The sequence below is a fragment of the Patella vulgata genome, chromosome 3 (genome assembly GCF_932274485.2).
Source record: "Patella vulgata chromosome 3, xgPatVulg1.2, whole genome shotgun sequence".
In the NCBI taxonomy this organism is placed as follows: domain Eukaryota; kingdom Metazoa; phylum Mollusca; class Gastropoda; family Patellidae; genus Patella; species Patella vulgata.
Window position 1 is genome coordinate 65,230,032 of NC_065881.2, and position 19,746 is coordinate 65,249,777.

At 34.4% G+C, this 19,746-nt stretch overlaps 1 protein-coding gene across 1 annotated transcript; it reads left to right on the top strand.

Moving 5' to 3' along the window:
• Nucleotides 1-5,075: 5,075 nt before the first annotated feature.
• Nucleotides 5,076-17,932, top strand: LOC126814668 (short/branched chain specific acyl-CoA dehydrogenase, mitochondrial). Its single transcript, XM_050539975.1, has 11 exons — nt 5,076-5,130; nt 8,270-8,438; nt 8,939-9,039; nt 10,042-10,248; nt 10,868-11,038; nt 12,799-12,924; nt 13,705-13,797; nt 14,098-14,187; nt 14,467-14,604; nt 14,888-14,987; nt 16,714-17,932. Exons 1-11 carry the CDS (start codon nt 5,098-5,100, stop codon nt 16,785-16,787), a joined length of 1,302 nt encoding a protein of 433 aa, XP_050395932.1. The 5' UTR covers nt 5,076-5,097; the 3' UTR covers nt 16,788-17,932.
• The last annotated feature ends 1,814 nt before the right edge of the window (nt 17,933-19,746 follow it).

The following is a 19,746-nucleotide window of genomic DNA, read 5'->3' on the forward strand; positions in this document are numbered from 1 at the left end:
AAACAAAAGTGCTGACGACGTAGATCGAAGATGGTTTAGTAGGAAAGGTTCGCAAGATTGCCCGAAGATTGTAATTGCAGAAACTACCGCCACCAAAACAGCGTATGTCAAGGTGTCCTATTATCTTCCATTTATGTTCTGATTCGAAGAAATGATGGATAACCTTCTAAAAGAAAGTGTCATATTTAAAAGCTATCTTAATAATGCAATAAGATAATAATGGAGTATCACATAAAGTCCGGGTATTGTCGACCAAGCACCTCAAATATATTCAATCTGAAAACATTATTTTTATCGATCTGTAAAAATCGACTTCTATTTTACTTGGACAAATGTTTGTATAGAGCCAAATTTTCTCTCAGTAAAAGTAATATAATATTGTAAACTGCTGGGATATTGCTGACTGAGTAAAATACATATTTATCTGCTTGATTTAGTTACTTAAATACCATTAAGATTCGTTAAATGTTGGATCTGAATCCCAAAATAAACAAAAATGCATTAAAACCACTATCATTTTGTTCCATTTCGGTCAAGCTCCTTGCATTGATTATTTCAGAATTTTTTTTCTTATATGTAGCGGTATATCACCAAATTGCACAATGCCACGATTATAAAATGCTTTCTAGTATGCATTTCATTGTTATGAATATGGGTGAACGGTTCAACAAAATAAATGTTCATATTGTTGAATATTGTTGAATATTTAATATTTAAAAGCTGCCATAATCATTTGGAATAGTTATCATTTATGGAAGTGTTTTCTAATATTAAGTGAGATGTTTTAATTTTTGGATAATTTAAGTTCTCTCAAATTAAAGTAGTGTTAAATGATGCATCTTAAAATATGTGAAATCCCAACTATTCCAATAAATCTACGTGTCATTTGAAAGCTTTTAATAATCATGTGTAACATTGTCTTCTTGTTAATCGTAATTATCCTGAATGTGACAATTATCTATGCTTATCAAATCTCCCGTGATGGCAAAGTTTTTCAAGTACAGAGATCAGATTTAAAAAGTTCTACAACTTTCATGTTGCCTTTATTAGAGATAATAAAAACAATGGGTTGGAATTATGTAATTTTCATTCATGACAAAGTAGATATTGATTTGGTGAGAAATATTCTAGAATTTGTGGAAAACAAACACGCCAATTTAAAGATCAACATTTATGAACTTACTGCAAATAGGCGAGAGAGCATGCGTGATATTTTAATACAAAGGTATTCACAACAATCACCAGTGCCAATAATTCTCTTACTACGAAACAGTACCACTAAGTTCTTAAAAATTGCTAATGATTTGGATCTCGAATCGAACAAGACCACCAATTATCGAACCAATTCGTATTGGATTCTTCTGAGTCCGGGTCCAGTAATAATTGATAACTTTGAGCTTCTATTGGAACATGTTATCTTTGCGAATATTAATGACACAGGTGTGTTTTCAACCAAAACTATGCGAAATAATGTACAGGATATAGAATGCCTCGTTCAGCGATACGCTAGTGATCTTCCGCATTCGAAATGTTCGACTACAAATTTGTATCCTCAAAGCAGCTACAAACTAAATAGACGCAATCTTAAAATAGGGACGCTAGAATCGATCTGGATTAAGAAACGCGTTGATACTGGCGGTAATGCGCATTATACAGGTGTTGTGGCAGACTTAACTAACATTTTATCAAACCTATTGAATTTTACGTACACATATGTTCAACCAAAAGATAAAAAGTACGGAGTGAAGAAAAATGGTAAATGGCGCGGACTTATGCGACTTGCAGAGAGAAGAGATATCGATGTAATCATTGCAGATCTTACAATTACCATGGAAAGGTCAGACGTTGTTGATTACATATACCCACCGTTTCACATGGAAAATTTGGGTGTTCTGTACAAAAAGGGGTCGATTCACAGCAGTGGCAGCAGTTGGTTTAAAATATTTTCACCGCTGCATTGGCATGTTTATTTTTTAACTATTGTCAGTATCCTCATCACTGGGATGTTGTTGGCCCTTGTTGATAATGAAACAAACAATTTAACAAAGGACCATATGGTAAGGAAAAATGCCTGTGGTGTATCGTATTTAATAATATCCTTACTAGGATTTGTGTCCGTTAGGGGAGACGGAATATGGCCAAAACGAGACGCAGCTCGGATTATTGTTGCCTTCTTTTGGATATTCTGCGTTGTAATAACAAGTGTCTACATTGGTAACCTCACCGCAAAGCTTACAGAAATTACGGAAAAGCCACCATTTGAAACTTTGGAAGGATTAATTGGACGCCCGGACTGGACAGTAGGTTTTACTGGGGATTCTTTAGCACAAACAACTGTGAGTAATACTACAAATAAAATTTTACAGAGACTTTGGCAAAAGATTTTAGAATGCAATAACACCGACCCGAATGTATTGGAATCAAACAAGATTATTCAAGTTGAGAAAGTGTTGAATTCAAATAATTACGCATATGTTGTTTCAGATCCGTTATATTTTGTGCTGAACAGAAACGATTGTGTCCTGGACACGGCGGGTGTGGCTATACCGAGTTTAAGCTTGGCCCTCGCTGTAACTAAAAATTCCTATTTAAAATATGACTTTGATTCGGTTATGTGGAAATTATCCGACAATGGTTTTCTAAAAATATTAACAGATCAACATTATAAAGATAATCGACCCCTGTCCTGTAAACTAAAAGAAGGTAATCGTTCAATGAGACTAGAGGACATGCTAGGTTGTATCCTTGTTGTATCTGTCGGGATAGCCATGGCGTTTATAGTTCTTGCAGTGGAGAGGATGGTTAAACGGCAACACATTCGTGGAAGGTGCTGAATAATTAGTATAATTACAAAATGGCATACACCATATAAAAATTTTGTTATACATGATTTATTTTTTAGCAAGCTATTGGTTTGTGTTGTAATAAATAGTAAAGTAGAATTTATGTTTTCTTATACGTCTATTATATCTCCCTAAATAATATACAATATTAATTATTTCTTCATTTTGTATTTTCTTTGCATAAATAATTTGTGGCTCGTAAATATTTAAAGGGCTAAACCCGATAATTTTTGGGAGAATAAAACTGCTTAATTTTGTGTTAAAATCTCTTAAAATCCCCTACCTAAGGGTTGAGCAACTAAATCAATATTTATGATACGTTTTCAAACAATTTAAACCCGCCAGCCTTCATCTGAAAATGGAGACCAGTGTCCTAAGCTGTATTATGTGGTGTCTGGATAAAACCAGACTTTTACTGTAGAAAAATAATGTGTAGGTGACATTTACCTTTCGTTATCAAGTACAGCACATGGGTCATTCACTGTATAGACCTTTCAAGGAACGGGAATCGATTATCAGGTCACCCAACGAAAAAACTGATCCGAAATCTTAAAAAGGTTACGTGTCCGGATAAGCAGTTTTGACGTTCACGTCCAAACGACTCAATATTTTGAGCTGGAATTTTGAGACAAGGTAAATACACCATTCATCTATATTTTGTCGCTTAAATTTCATACGTACTCCGACTTTTATTTTTGAGACTCTGTTCAAATCGGGATAGTCCCTTTAAATAATGTATTATTTAAAATTCGGTTGATATTGCCCAGTAACAAGGAATTTCAAATTGGTTTGAAGAAATTAATGCCATATAGAAATAATATTGTAAGACAAATTTCAAGTAGCTAGCTACCCCTCATTTACTACAACTCATTCAAGAATGTCTGTTACTGCCTTCAAACGAAGTAAATCAGTAATTGGCATGTTCCTATCAGTAATTACCCCCACCCCAAATATCATTCTAACTTCCAGTACAAAATGATATGCTCTGTGTGTATAGCCTAATGTTGCACACGAAAGAATAACAGGGACAGTACAATATAAATACATTTATATTTTCAGAAAATTTCGTGATTTCTCATAAAATTATCATAAAATGGAAAATATCATAAAAAATATAAAATTTCCCTATTTACATGAAATGACACGAAAAAAAATTCAAAATATAAAATTAAACATAAATTGCTACTCCTAATAATAAATTTCTATACTAATAAATCCGGTTTTGAATAAGAAAATCATCCAGGCCATTTTATGACCCCCAGCTTGCTGCTCTCTTTCATTTTCTATTTGACAGTGTTCAGTTAATGGTATGATGGTATATGTATATGAAATGAAATTAAATGAAATTTGGGTATAACGTCCTACTGTTCTGCTCCAACCGCAGACGGGCATACGCCATACAGAGAGCTATGAGGGAAATGTTGCTCTGACAGCGGCGCTAAGGCCTACTCTTATGTTGAATTCCAACTGCCAAATGATCTCTGACGTTCACGCCAATGTGTACACGGGACGTCGGATTTTCGTACCATCCGAACGACTAGACAGCTGTCCTTGTCAGACCCTGCGTCCTGCACCACTGACAAGGGGAAACCACGCCGGAAAACTCCGATGAACTTTCGCAACCAACATCGGGAGCGAACCCGTGGCTTTCTGTGGGTATAATATGAACATAGGAGATGATGACTAGGCGACCATTAATATCACCTGTGCTACTGGTGGGACGTTCTTATCCGCATAACACTGAAGATCACTACTTCTTGGTCCAAAGATAAGTTTTTTACTGTCAGTGTCAAAGTCATAATATTTGACAATGATAAAAATATAAAAAGTCATGAAATGTGATAAATACATTGTAAAAGACTGCCTTGTAAAAATATCATAAAATTTGATAAAAAATAAAAAAATCATAAAAATCATAAAAATAAATTCATGACAAAAATCTGTGTGCGGTCCCTGGAATAACTATTAAACTGTAGGGTGGTCGAGATCACGCGGGGTAGTAGGCCTCGGGAAAATTTTTGATTTGATTGGCCCTAATGCCAATGGTGTTCCGTACTAAGTAAAAGAACTTCGCTTTGTCAAAATCAAGATATTTACAAACGTTAAAATTTTCTCGTAACCGCAACATTCTCAAGACGACCCCCCCCCCCCCCCCGCCCCCCAACACCACCCAACAACTTCTATTCGATCCTTTTCTGTATCCGATAACATAGACTACCGTGAGGTGAGAAAAGACCTTTTAATCTCGACTAAAATGGCTGCCTCCAGAAGCTGTCATATTTTCAAGGTTTGTACACTAAAACGTACTGCATCAACCTGTTGTGGCGTTTGCCTATACCCCCCCCCCCCCCTTAGAATAGGAGGGGGGGGGGGCGAATAGGTCTCTGGTCTCCCCCCACCCCATGATTTTGGTTGCCAGGACAGATTTTCAGGTTTATATCCACATGAATGTCCCGTTCTGAAGGCTATCAAACTAGTAAACCACTGCAGTCGGGTCTCGCCACAGTTACTGATCTTCACGATATCTTCCTCCTAAATTGACCGATCGCAGCTGTCAATCAAAATAATAAATCAACCAATCAAAAATTTTGTTAAATTCTATACAAAAGTACTTACAGCATAAAAAATATGAAAAAGAAACTGAACATTAAACAGAAATGAATAAGCTTTGATGATTGATGATGTAGGTAGTAAATTTTTCCATATCGTCATCATATTACCTATAAGGCTAGTTACAGCTTTCATCGAAATAACACCGGTTTCCGGGTTCATCAAATGCATGCCCTGACCACTCGGAGTCGTATCAAGACCACCGATAAATCGTACCGTACCACAGCCATAGGCATAAAAGAGTTATAACTCTATGACCATGACCAGATTTACCCAAAACAAACCAAGACACCTTGAATTACCCAAAACAAATTTATATTCTCTACCGAGCGGAATCTCATTGATCCAGCACCCAGATTCGAAATGAAGTTAGCAACCAAACATATTCCTAGTGCCAGTAAAAAAAAAAACCTAACCTATATTATATATTTATCACCTTTATATTAGAGAATAACATTTTAAGACATATTAATATAATCGAACAAAACAAACTATTCGGTACCGTTAACATACTAAAATATCTCACACTACTCACTAGCCTAATAAGCTTACAGAGCATGCAGAAAGGCTCCATTTTGCATCAAAAAAGTATTCAAACCAACTTTGGTGGCAAAATGTTTTTATTTTACAGAATCAAGGGATGAATAAACTACTTGACTGCAAAATTCCAGAAGCCTTCTTATGTTGCATTTTCGAGATACACATGTATTGCCGTAAACATACTAAAAATAGGGGGGAATCAGGTTAGGGTAGACTCACTGCACACAATAACTTCTAAATTAGCTTTGGTGGCTCGAAGATCTTTATTTCACCAAATCGACAGATGCATAAGGTTATATCATCGCAAAGTTTCTAGCACTTAAATTCGAGGTGAGGTTCAATAAACAAAGTGTACGCCCACGCTGTATCAAAAAACAACCAAACCAGCTTTGTTGCATTTTCGTGATATATTACCGTAAACAAACTAAAAGTATTGGGGAATCGGGTAATGGTAGGCTCACTGCGCACACAATAACTTCTAAATTAGCTTTGATGGCTCGAAGATCTTTACTTCCCCAAATCAACAGACGCATACTGTATGAACATGCCAAATTTTATGAACTTTCGTTATATCATAGCAAAGTTCCTAGCACCCGGATTCAAGACGAGGTTCGTGGATTAAGTATACAACGGGCATGCCCATGTTGCATCAAAAAGCTCACTTTTGCTCAACCCTAAACTTCACTTTTTTTTAATAATTCTGAAAAAAAAGGGAAATAAATGGAAGATCAAAGCAAACAAGCACAAAACTTAATAGTAAGTGCCGGGGAGACTGCACCACACATAATTTACACAAAACAAATCTACGGACAAGACACAATAGGCAGAAATCACAAACAAACAAACATATCAAATTAAGTGAATGGATCCGGGGGATAGCCATAAGCGTACACTGCGCTGTACAGTCGCCTGTAGTGATATAGACTTCACTCAAAATTGAAAACAAACAAACAGGAATATAACCCAGAGAAAACCAGCATGAGTCATGATCTACTATATGTCACATGAAATATGAATGTAAACATATTGAAGTAAAAATTACCTATTCAAGTACCGGTAACCATATCGGTGAAATGTAATAAAAAAAAAAAGGTAGTCTAAAACTAAATGTTCTATGTATTGAGAAACATTTTAAGTATTGAATAGAATTGAGGTATATTGACTATAAAGTTAGGGCGTATATTCCATTTACCACAAAAACAGATGAAAATCAAAACAATACTGAATACAAAGAAGCAACTAAGAAAAATATAAACCGTCTCAAAAGACAGCCATCTGCTGACTGAATGACGTGACGTAAAAGGCAGTAGGTTGCCAGATGTTAAAATGTAATAAAAGCCACAATAAAAAGGGTAAGATAACATCAAAAGGTTAGTAAACTATTGATTTAGGAACTAATCGGAATTATTCAGCTAGTCATCTGGTCAGGTTTATGTGTATTATGAAATAAAAAATAGTTGATTTTCGTTCATTTCAGGAAGTGTATAAATTACCAAGTAAAATTATCAAATATTCTTTAGGGTCTTCTTTCTTCTGATTCTTATATATACTCTTCAAAAAAAGTAGGGGATATTCAGAAACAATACAAAACTGCGGAAATGCACTGCTGTTTTTATTAGAGGTAACCAGTGTATGTTAATAACAGGCAAATTGCCTACACATGAACATAAACAGTTCATATGGGTGACTTGTCTGACAGCCCCATTTCACTCGCAAAGAGATACACCGTCAAAAGTGAAAATGGACGTTTTTGATTTTTGTCTTAATAATGAGTAATTGCTCCACCAATCCTCAGACATTCAGCAATTCGTCGTGGCATGCTCCTAATCAACCGTCCAATCACGATTTGCGACAATCTGACCCACTCCCCTTGAAGTGCCACGGCCAATTCTTGCAGTGTTGTCGGTTGACGTTGACGAACATGTCTCCCGATCAAATTAAACGTAACACTAAAGCAAAGACACGCTAAACAATAAATCTTATGCAAGAACCAATAGGAATGCTAACATGGATAGATAAACCAGCACGCGGCAGTTTTCATCAACCCTTCTTTGAAGTGTCAAATTTGACAATAAACCCCTCCCACGTGTATGGTGCTATTGCGTGTCGCATGTGCAGCTCAGTGGTTCTGTTGGGGCGATAAGTTCTTCATCTGTGAACATACTCTCAAAGCATGTCAAGTGTCCATGACTATTTATCATATCACATCCTGCATAGGTATTTGCATTTCAATATCCCCTACTTTTTTTGAAGCGTATATATCATTTTATTTCCAGTTTATAAGACAAAACACAAAATGTCTTCATGGTATGAATTTTGTCAACCACCAGACGTGTCATTATACAACCACGGCTGATAATTTGGTAAATCGTGATGAGGGTGTTCTATATAGATCAGCACCACTGGATTTACTCAGTGATGAAGAAAAAATGATGAGAGAAACAGGTAAAATTGTTTAGTAAACTGATGGCTGAGTGGCAAGTGTAGAGAGGCCTTATATTTAAGATTTGAATAATACTTTATTTTTAAACATCGTATCTGATTAGTAAAAAGTCAAGTAATTACTGACTTTAAGGTAAAATTGATTTTAAAAATTTGTCCACAAAGGGAATTTCCGGTCTATAGCACTAGTGGTTTCAAAAGTAAAATGTTTTGGTGCAACGCACACAGACTGTATGTTTACTGAAGTTTAAAAAAGAGACATTTGGGAAATTGTGTGTAGAATTGGTCCTACTTTTCAACAATGAAATTAGTTGCTTTAAACAATTAACCTGCCAAATCAGTAATTGTTAAATCATAGCCACAAAAATCAGTATGTCAGAATCTTTATCTTTAATCTTCTGTTTAGAATGAAACCAGCTACACAATGTTGTTTCCTCAGGTATATTTTGTAATTACCAGCCATAATATATTTGATATGGTATACCTGTTATTTTTAATTCCAGTTTCAAGAATGGCCAATGAAAAAATTAAACCATTTGTTAGAGAGATGGATGAAAAAAGTGATGTTAATCCTTCTGTAATGGATGCTTTATTTCAAAACGGGGTAAGCAATCATACATATTTATGAATTACGTGTATTATCCTACTCTACAGACTCTTTTAAATCAAATTTCCCAAAAGATGCATTGTGATAATTGTTTACAGTACAAGCCCCTAATCTTAAAACCTTTTGTCTACTAAACAAATCATTAAATTAAAGGACAATATTGGTGTCAGTCATAATTACATATGTGATAGAACTGGTTAAATACATTCCAAATATAATTTTAACTCAGAGATCAGTAACACGGGAGATGTCTAACAAGCACGTGAAGAAACGGGAAGTGACGCCAAACATGACAAACACGAGTTATCCTTCTATGTATCTGACTGATGAAAAGAGCGATAACAGACAAACGATCGAATTTCATTTCACTGATAATTCCGTTGAAGTTGAAAAGTTATTATATGGGACTTTGAGAGGGTATCTCACAATTCAAAAATAGAATTGGCTGTCACTAGATAAGGGAAAATGAGAAAAATAGAAAAATCCTGTGCATTCCCCAGTTTTTATTCATTCTGTTCTTAATAAAAACATGGTAATGCACAGACTTTTTCTAATTTGTTCGTTAACTTTTATCTAATGACAGCCAATTCTTTTTTTGAATTGTCAGATATCCTCTCACCATCTCATATAATAGCTTTTCATCTTCAACTGAATTATCAGTGAAATGAAATTCGATCATGTGTCTGTTATCGCTCGTTGCTTCAATCAGTTATATAAGTAGGATAACTCGTGTTTGTCATGTTTGTCGTCACTTCCCATTTCTTCACGTGCTTGTTACACATCTCCCGTAGCAATGATCTCTGTTTTAAAGTTATTTTTGGGATGTATTTAACCAGTTCTATCACATATTTTATAATGACTGACACCAATATTGTCCTTTAAGAATCTTATTAAGAATGATAAATTTTCTGTCTTAGCTAGCTAACTATAATCTTTAGAAACTATTAAAGCTTGCTTTTATAAAAAAATATATTATTTTTTTTGCCTTGTATGATATAGTTAATGGGAGTGGAAGTAGAATCTGAATATGGTGGAAGTGAATCAACATTTTTTAATATGACATTAGTAATAGAAGAACTAGCCAAGGTTGATCCAGCTATAAGTGTTATTTGTGATGTACAGAATACATTAATCACATCTTTATTTAGACATTATGGGACAAAAGAACAAAAAGCAAAATATTTACCACGTTTATGTATGGATATGGTAAGTAAAATACATCCCACACAGTTTTCATTATCGGTATACAGCAGATTCTTGCCATCAGCTTCCAATCTATGGTTATGTTGTTTATTTGATTTTGATGGGCCTCATTTTAATCAAATTGAATCCATGCCAGGGATTATCTACGACTGATATTTTGATTTTGTCTTTATTATCAGTGTTAAACTTGACACAAGTCTTTTTTTAGTGTGGATTAAGCTGTGACATTAGATATCGCCCGAAAAATTGAAAATGTCAATCAGCGACTTTATTAATTAAGGTATGTGGATTCTGTTCAGGGAGTAGTACTCATTGCATGGATACTCTTGATATCTAGCTGTAGACGTTCAGTTGCTTCCTAGACATATTTAGTCATGTCGTTCCAACACCTGTGTACACATTGCCAGCATATAAGAACTCAAAGAAAAATAAGCAGTGAACACGACTCTCCAGATAAACTTCTACCTCTTGTATTGCATGTGTGACAATTGAAATGAAAGTTGCTTCGTGTATGTCTAAAAATAACCAAAGTATTGTATGGATGATGTGTTCAATTCTATTCCAGAATCAGATACAGCAATTTTTAAAGATTTTATAATTTCAGAATTGTAACGTTTTGTAGGTTGGAAGTTTTTGTCTCTCAGAATCTGAATCTGGTTCCGATGCATTTGCTTTAAAAACAGCAGCAGTAAAACAAGGTGATCATTATATTCTCAATGGATCTAAATGTTGGATAACCAATGCTACCATGGCTAAAGTCTTTCTGGTAATGGCAAATGCTAAACCTACTGATGTAAGTATATATCATGTTAGGCTGATGGTTGACTTGATCTTATGACTAATAATCTAGTGTGGTTTGACAATTCTCAATTATTTATGATCAATATTTGTTAGTTGATGTATAATCAACCATAATCTCAAGTACTTGCAGTGAAGCAGGGGTGACAGCAGAGTGGCACTATGATTGCGTTATCTGATATACATGTTGCGTTGGTGTTATACTACTTCACTGGCATTACCACAGCATCACCCTACACTTTACCTACTCCTGGGTAACTCGCGTCCATTTTAGACAGGCTTAAGTCTGAACAGGCGAGGCTACCCGAACAATGTTTTTTTAAATTTTAAAAGCTATTGAATTGCAAATGGAACTAGTTAGGAAATGTAATAAACTAGGGAAAACTATCATTAAAAAAAAGAAAAAAATGTTGTTGCCAGGGTAACACACTTTTTTGGGGGGGAAAGGTATGATAAACGTAGGTACTCCATATCGCTGGCACTAATAAAGATAAATGTCTCATTTTTGGACTGCTTATTCTTAAATGACAACCCAGAAACTAGACAGAGAGTTTTTCTCTATAATTGTTATAGTTTCTTGGAAAATGGTGTTTAAAACATTTGCCTCAGCACAAAATTTTGTCTTTGGAGAAATATTTTGATAACTTTTGAAATATTAATGATAATTCAAATAGCTTTCTTTCTGATTCTGAGGTAGATATTTGTTTATATATCCTGCAATTTTGGTGAAGATATCTTAATTAGTTACCGAGATGTGGTGTACCAATGGTTTTCATACTTTTTCCCAAAAAAATCTGTTACCCAAGGCAACAATTTTTTTTTTTCAGTGTTAGTTTTCCCTTGTTTATTACATTTCCTAACAGCTTGTACCATTTTCAATTCAATAGCTTTAAGATTTAAAGAAAGCTATTTTCGGGTAGCTTTCCACCTGAAACAGAAATTGATCTGGACACAAGAGCATGACCTTAAAGGGAGATAAATACATCTCTACCATCAGGTCTCAGACTAGCAATTATTTGCCCATTGGCTTCAATTTTGAATGGCTGTAACATCACAGGATGTAGCTTTTTGCTCAACATTCTGTTGGTTCCAATCTTTATAGACACAATGCATTTGGGGATCACATTTGGCAATCTTCTCATCATAATTTTGTAGGGGGTGGATCATTTAGATTTTTTGCTATGGGGATTTGATGTTGACTTGGGTCAAAATCTCACATCCGACACAATGATTGCTCTGCAGAAAGACACTTTACACCCCCTACCCCTCTGCTGTTATATCATCAGTCTTACCCCAAACTGCTATGAAATTGCAAATTTGATCCCTTTTCTCTAATTCTAGACCAAAAAGTCAACCAAAAAATGCAGGAAGAGGGGAGAAAAAAATTAAGAGAAAAATTGTCTATTTATAACTGGCACTACATTTGTCCATCATGATATAAGGGGAAATATTTACTAGTCTTAGTCCAACTATATGTTTTGGGAAATAACATAATTTATACTATATAAGTGCTAGCTAGGCTAGTATTGATGTTGAGCACAAACAAGCTATATTACTTGCGTCTTAAACACTTGATGCTACTCATGTATATAAAATAACCTTTTCTTGTGACTCCACTGATGGTCATTGCCATGCCATAGGGTTAACTCTTAATTTTCAATGTCCGGATGTCGTTTTTATACACTATAAGAAGTGAAGTGTTATCATGTTTAGACAGGATATACTCAGTCTTGTTTAATATTGTTTTATTTTCAGGGTTATAAAGGTATTACATGTTTTATAGTAGACCGTGATACAGAAGGTGTCAGTATTGGTAGGAAAGAAGATAAATTGGGAATTAGAGCATCACAGACAGCTACAGTAACTTTTGAAAATGTTAAAGTAAGCAACCATAGTCTTAAAATGGAATGTCTTGTCAACACAATAATTAGGTCCTTATGAGACAAATTTATGATAATTTTCATGTCCGTGATGTGCAACGCCAGGTGGAGAATTTTTTTGGGATAGCAGGCTTCAGACTTCTGTATCATGGTGGACCTGGTTTATTGTCCTATCCAAACACTTTCCTTGTAAAGCTTGCTTGTGCCACTCCTGACAAGTGAAGGCAAGGCTTGTTGGATCCCTGATCACTCGATTAACACTACATTCAGTCTGACTTGTATTGATGTGATGTTAAATCCCTGTCTTGTACTGTCCTGACAGTTCTCATGCAACAGTAATAAACAAGTGACTTATACAAGTTCTGTGTACTGACAACAAAAAAACATGGATCTAATGTTATCATTGTTAAGCTACCACCTAGGGTGACGAGGCAGAAAATATGCTATTATTTTTCGTCTTCTTTTAGTGTTGTCTTATTTTATCATGCTTAGCACACTCACTGGGGTCTTTTCTGTATGAGGAAACTCGAGTGCCCACAGTAAAACCACCAGATTCACATCAGGGATCAAAACCACAACAGCAAGCCAGAGGTGACCGGCCATATAGAGTTTGAAGCGCGACACTATAGACCACAGGCCATCCCAATCCGCCAATATGCTCTTGGTCATCTGGTCTCCTTTTATACCCTGACTGCCAGTTTAATTGAGGGATAGTATAAAACTTATTTATTTGTATTCAAGTTATTTTGTTTTAAATAGAATTTGTGTTTTTTGTCATCAGATACCAGAGAGTAATATTTTAGGACAGTTTGGTCATGGTTATAAATATGCTATAGAAATGTTAAATGAGGGAAGAATAGGCATTGGTGCTCAGGTAAACATGTCGATTAGAAGATATAAATCATAAACAGGTTACATCTAAAATAATCAAACTAGTCATTTGTCTAGAAATTTGTTTACTTTTTACTTTTGTAATATTTTATGCACAAATATTCATATATTGACATTCAAGTATTCACATTCATAAAGTTTTTTAAAGCTGTTAAAGCATGTAGAATTTGATCGTTTTTTTGTATGTTAGAAACTATTTGATAATTTAATTTGTTGCAGCAACTAAAATTCACTGTAAAAAAAAATAAAATTAAAGTTTGACTTGTCTTGTTTCTTTATACAGATGTTAGGTCTAGCTGAAGGTTGTTTTGAAAATACCATTCCTTACTGTAAAGAGAGAAAGCAGTTTGGTAAAAGAATATTTGATTTTCAGGTAAAAAATATAAATATTTAATATTTTCTATCATATACATTACACATCAAAATCTGAGCTATTCTACCTTGAAAAAGAAATTCTTGTTAAAGACCACATTTAATAATGGGTAAAATTTGGTGAAGATGTGTTTATTGCATCTAATATCTCTTATAAGATGACATAGTATGAAATATGGATCTATTTCCTTGAAGCATAAGCGACAAAAATATTGGTTTCTTAGTTAGGCTTACTGTTACTAAACAAGTAATTTAACAGTCTTTTGATTAATGTATTCAGGGAATGCAGCATCAGATATCTAATGTAGCAATGCAAATAGAAGCTGCTAAATTACTGGTTTATAATGCTGCCAGACGTAAAGAAGCAGGTCTACCATTTGTTAAAGAAGCTGCAATGTCTAAATTATATGCATCCGAGGTAAGTGTGCTTATTTTATAATAATTATGTTGGTTTTTAATTTGATTATATGTTCACTTTGGGTTACGGGTAACAAGATTTCAATTGATGTTTTTTGACTGAATATTGAGTTGCAGCCCCCAAAATAACTGATTGTTGCCCAAAAAAAATTCCTGTCAAGTTTGAGGGGGATGCAACCATCGTTGACCTGATATATAGTAACTGATTTATTCTAACTAAATAAATCTTAATACATAATTATTTTGCTAGCTTGTTTTAAAAATAAAACTTCTGAAAATTTTAGGTGGCTACGTTAACGACTTCTAAATGTATTGAATGGATGGGTGGAGTTGGTTTTATTAAAGATTATCCGATAGAGAAATACTACAGAGATTGTAAAATAGGTAAATAAATGTAACTACATTGTATCTGTTTGAAACAAGATATGTTTACTTTTAACTAGCAGGGGGATTGGGTGGTGAATGATTTAACACATGCACTTTAGATCTTAAGGTCTGTCATTGAGTCAAGTGGTGATGTTTCGATTTCAACCTAAAGATTCCTATGTGCAAACAAAAATTGGTAATAAAATGGAACCCTTACAAGCAAGCAAATTAATGAACCATATTATTCCGAAATTACATAGTTTGTGTCGAGTGGATGTTAACCCCCATTTCTCTAAGTTTGATTTACATTACATCATCCCAGATATTGCTAACTTTATGTGCTATTCTTTCATAATAATAATAATTATAATAAACTTCTAATTATATAGCATGATTATAGTAAAACAGAAGTTTCTATCGTGCTTTTCAAGTTTTCTCTATTGAAGTATTGAAATCGCTGAGATTTAAATGCATTTAAATGTCAATGTTTTTTGGCAATGAATTCAATAAGAGAAGGGCAGAGAATGAGAAAGATCTTTTTGCGATTTCAAGATTCACTGATGGTTGATGCAGAAATTGTTTATCTGTGAATCTAAAAGTTCTGATGGATTTGTATGAAGTGATCAGATCTTTGATATATTTTGATGATTGATCATGTAACACCTTGAAAGTCAACAGTAATATTTTAAACTCGATTCACTGTTGGAACTGGGAGCCAATGAAGATTTTTTTGTACTTGTTAAAACTCTTTCGGCAGCATTTTGGATTTTTTGAATTTGGAAGGTCAAAAAAGAAGGCATTATGATAGTCTAGTTTATTTGTAATGAATGTATGAATGAGGAGTTTTGTACCCCAAAATAGTGAAAATCGAGTGAAAATGGGATTTAGCACTAGAACGCATGCGCGGACAGCCTGAAAAAAAAATCTCAACCAACCATGACAGCTGAAACATATTCATTAGGTTTAATTATGTCACGATTCTACTCACACCACCACCGTTGTCGGGACTGACAGAACTGTGACAGGACTGAATTCTGCGTCACTCGTTTGGAACGTTCCAGACTGACAATCAAGCACCCCATAAGTCTTTCACTGGTCAAGGGAGATTACTCTATCACTGTAATGTTTGCAATAAGGTTACTAATTATTTCCTACAAGGACTTCAATGGTAATATAGCATTTCATATCTTGGCCTGCTATATATTAACAAAATAACATAGTGAGATATCAAACTGTAGCCTCATATTAAACACTACAGTCCTACAACACTTGCTCTATTGTTGTAGGATGGTAGTGTTTAATATAAGGCTACTGATTTTGATTGCATATGTGGGTCTATAACTGTTTTGCTAAACATTCTGCTAAGTTCAAAGCGCTCAACATATTACAATTATTTGATCAAAATCTAGAAGATGGTTGACTTGCACAATTTCTTTTAAGGTGGAATCATATTTTTTCACAAGGAATGTCTCAAATAGAGACCTGTTAATCTTGTGGTCCTTCTGCCTCGAATTTATATGCATTCAGCAAAAAATCAAAATTCTAGCACCTTTCATCAATTTTAGACCCAAAAATCAACAAAAGTGGGCATGCCATATAGAAAAAAAAGAAGAAAGTATATATCTATTAATAGCTCACACTACATTTTTCTTGTAGAATTAACACTTTAGTTTAGTTCTTGTATTCTCTATTATTTGATATCTGTGAAAATATCTCAGTAATAAAATGAATTGTATATTTTCAGGTACTATATATGAAGGAACCAGCAACATTCAACTAAATACTATAGCTAAATGTATAGATCAAGAATTTAGTTAAATTACATCTTACAAGTTTTTTTTAAACAATATTTGGGGAACAGGTTTTGTCTATGTATGTAAAACCTGTCTCTTTATGATCAAAACTATATACAATAATGTGTATTTCAGAATATACTGTGTAAAGATATAATTAGTGATAGTGGACATCAAGGTAATGTCCGGTGTATCCTATATTTCCAATCTGATTAAAACACAGATCTTATTTCGTTTCGTTTTTTTTTTTATAGTTCAAAATTTCGTTTTACTACACTAGGATCTGGAAGAGTTATTATATAACAGGCGTTTTGGTTGAAGTGAGGCATAAGCCAATGAAACAGTCTGTTACAGCAACATCTTGGCGTGCCATCATAGAACTGTGGGTAAACCACGAAAAACGTCAACGCTGATTGATTAATTAATGTCTGATGTCATGGGGTCAAAAGCCGCTCGTATGACCCCTGACACAGCCTTCGAGTACAACTGGTCATATCTTCATGTAGTGTAGGCCATCGAAAGTATAAAAAAACGAAACTAAATATAGATCTGTATTTTAATCAAATTACTATGTTTCATACCTCCAGTGATATTAAAATAACAATTAGGGTGTGTTAAATCTATATAGTGATATAAATACCAGTATGTACATACTAATAGGAATTATAAATCAAAACAGCCTACTTTACTATTAAAATTAGGTTTGAAATCATTTGTTCTCTCAGTGTCAGAGTTATTGTTAATCATGTTAGTAACACATAAATTTGTTGTAAAAAAATGAGCAACTCTGTCAAGAGAAGTATAATGAAATACAATATCATGGATATAAATCCTAACACTGTGCATGTAATGTCATGTGAAGTATTCACTAGGAGGTTGGGGAGATGTTATAGTATAAATTATTCCACCGGTTTGTTTTGTTATATTGATGTGTATGTATGATTGAATGAATGAAGGGTTACATTTTAACTAATAATTTATTTGTGGTAACTATTATGTATGGAAGAAGGTGACTCCTAGTCTTGAATGATCTTGTATAGTGTGGTTTCTAGTAGTGTGTTGTTTTGTTTATAATAATTAAAGTATAAGAACCACAGACTAGTTTTAATTCAGTGTAAACACAAAACGAGCCATTGACAAATGCTATCAATAAAATAGATAAATAAGGTACTTTGGGTTATTTGAAGTTTTTAAGGTAAAGACATGACCAATTTGGTGATGTATTGTCAATTGATGGTAAGTCAAGATTAAGGACATACATTGATTTGATAATACATTCAACTATTTGAGCACCAAATCTTGTTTTTATCTGAAGACAGCTATACCTGTATATGGCCACAGATTTGACAAAAACTGAAATAAGCCCATACTAAATCAACGGCAACTAAAAACAACTTTTCTATCTATATGAGCAGCAACTAATTTTAAAGGTGAGTTTGTGGTCGGGATATAGCAAAAGTTATTACCAACCCTAAAGCCTGCATGAGGTTGAGGTGGGGACTAAACCAAAACAACATTTATTCTTTGAAGTTAAATATTGTTTAAGCCAAGCACATACTACTTCATGTAGTATATTGATTTGGACGTAAGGTTTTACGTAGGGTGTTTTTGCCCAATTAGAGTTATTCGGATTTTATACGCCCACATTTTCATGTGGAGGTATATTGTCGTTGCCCCTGTCCGTCCGGACGTCCGTCCATCCACAATTTGTTTGTGGACTCTCTACAGGTCACAATTCTTGTCCGATTTTGACGAAACTTGAAATATAGGTTTATCCCCAAAAGATCTCGGCTGCTTTCGATATTGGCATGTATCGGATCGAAACTTCATGAATTATGGCCCCTGTTTGTACGAAAAATCAAGTTTTTAGCTTGTGGACCCTATAGAGGTCACAATTTTTATCCGATTTTGTTGAAACTTAACATGTAAGTTTATAACCCAAAGATCTCAGTTCCTTTCAATATTCGTGCACATCGGACATTAACTTCCTGAATTATGGCCCCTGATTTTACGAAAAATCGCGTTTTTAGCTTGTGGACCCTATAGAGGTCATAATTTTTATCTGATTTAAAAAACTGTATTATTATATCACCGTTACACCCTAAGGAAGGTTGAGTTCGAATTCCGTGAAAATCGGAACAAAATTGCCGGACAAAATGGCCGCCGTTTGTACGCGAATAGCGTAAAAATATGGTAAATCAAGGTTGTGGACCCTGTATGGGTCACAATTTTAATTCGATTTTGATGAAACTTGAAATGCATCTTTATAACCTAAAGATCTTGGTTCCTTTCGATATTGTCGCATATCGGATTGTAACTTCCTGAATTATGGCCCCTGATTATACGAAAAATCGCGTTTTTAGCTTGTGGACCTTATATAGGTCATAATTTTTATCCGATTTAAAAAACCGTATTATTATATCACCGTTACACCCTAAGGAAGGTTGAGTTCGAATTTGGGGAAAATCGGACCAAAATTGCCTGACAAAATGACCGACGTTTGTACACGAATAGTGTAAATATAGGTTATATCAAGGTTGTGGACCCTGTATGGGTCACAATTTTAATTCGATTTTGATGAAACTTGAAATGCATGTTTGTAACCTAAAGATCTTGGTTCCTTTCGATATTGTCGCTATGGGATCGTAACTTCCTGAATTATGGCACCTGATTATACGAAAAATCGTGTTTTTAGCTTATGGACCCTATATAGGCCATAATTTTTATCTGATTTAAAAAACCGTATTATTATATCACCGTTACACCCTAAGGAAGGTTGAGTTCGAATTCCGTGAAAATCGGAACAAAATGGCCGCCGTTTGTACGCGAATAGCGTAAAAATATGGTAAATCAAGGTTGTGGACCCTGTATGGGTCACAATTTTAATTCGATTTTGATGAAACTTGAAATGCATCTTTATAACCTAAAGATCTTGGTTCCTTTCGATATTGTCGCATATCGGATTGTAACTTCCTGAATTATGG

Coding starts and splice junctions, on each gene's coding strand:
- LOC126814668 (XM_050539975.1), top strand. CDS start 5,098: ATGGCTGCCTCCAGAAGCTGTCATATTTTCAAG. Junction 8,439..8,938: donor AAAAATGATGAGAGAAACAG/GTAAAATTGTTT, acceptor TTTTAATTCCAG/TTTCAAGAATGGCCAATGAA. Junction 11,039..12,798: donor CAAATGCTAAACCTACTGAT/GTAAGTATATAT, acceptor TTTTATTTTCAG/GGTTATAAAGGTATTACATG.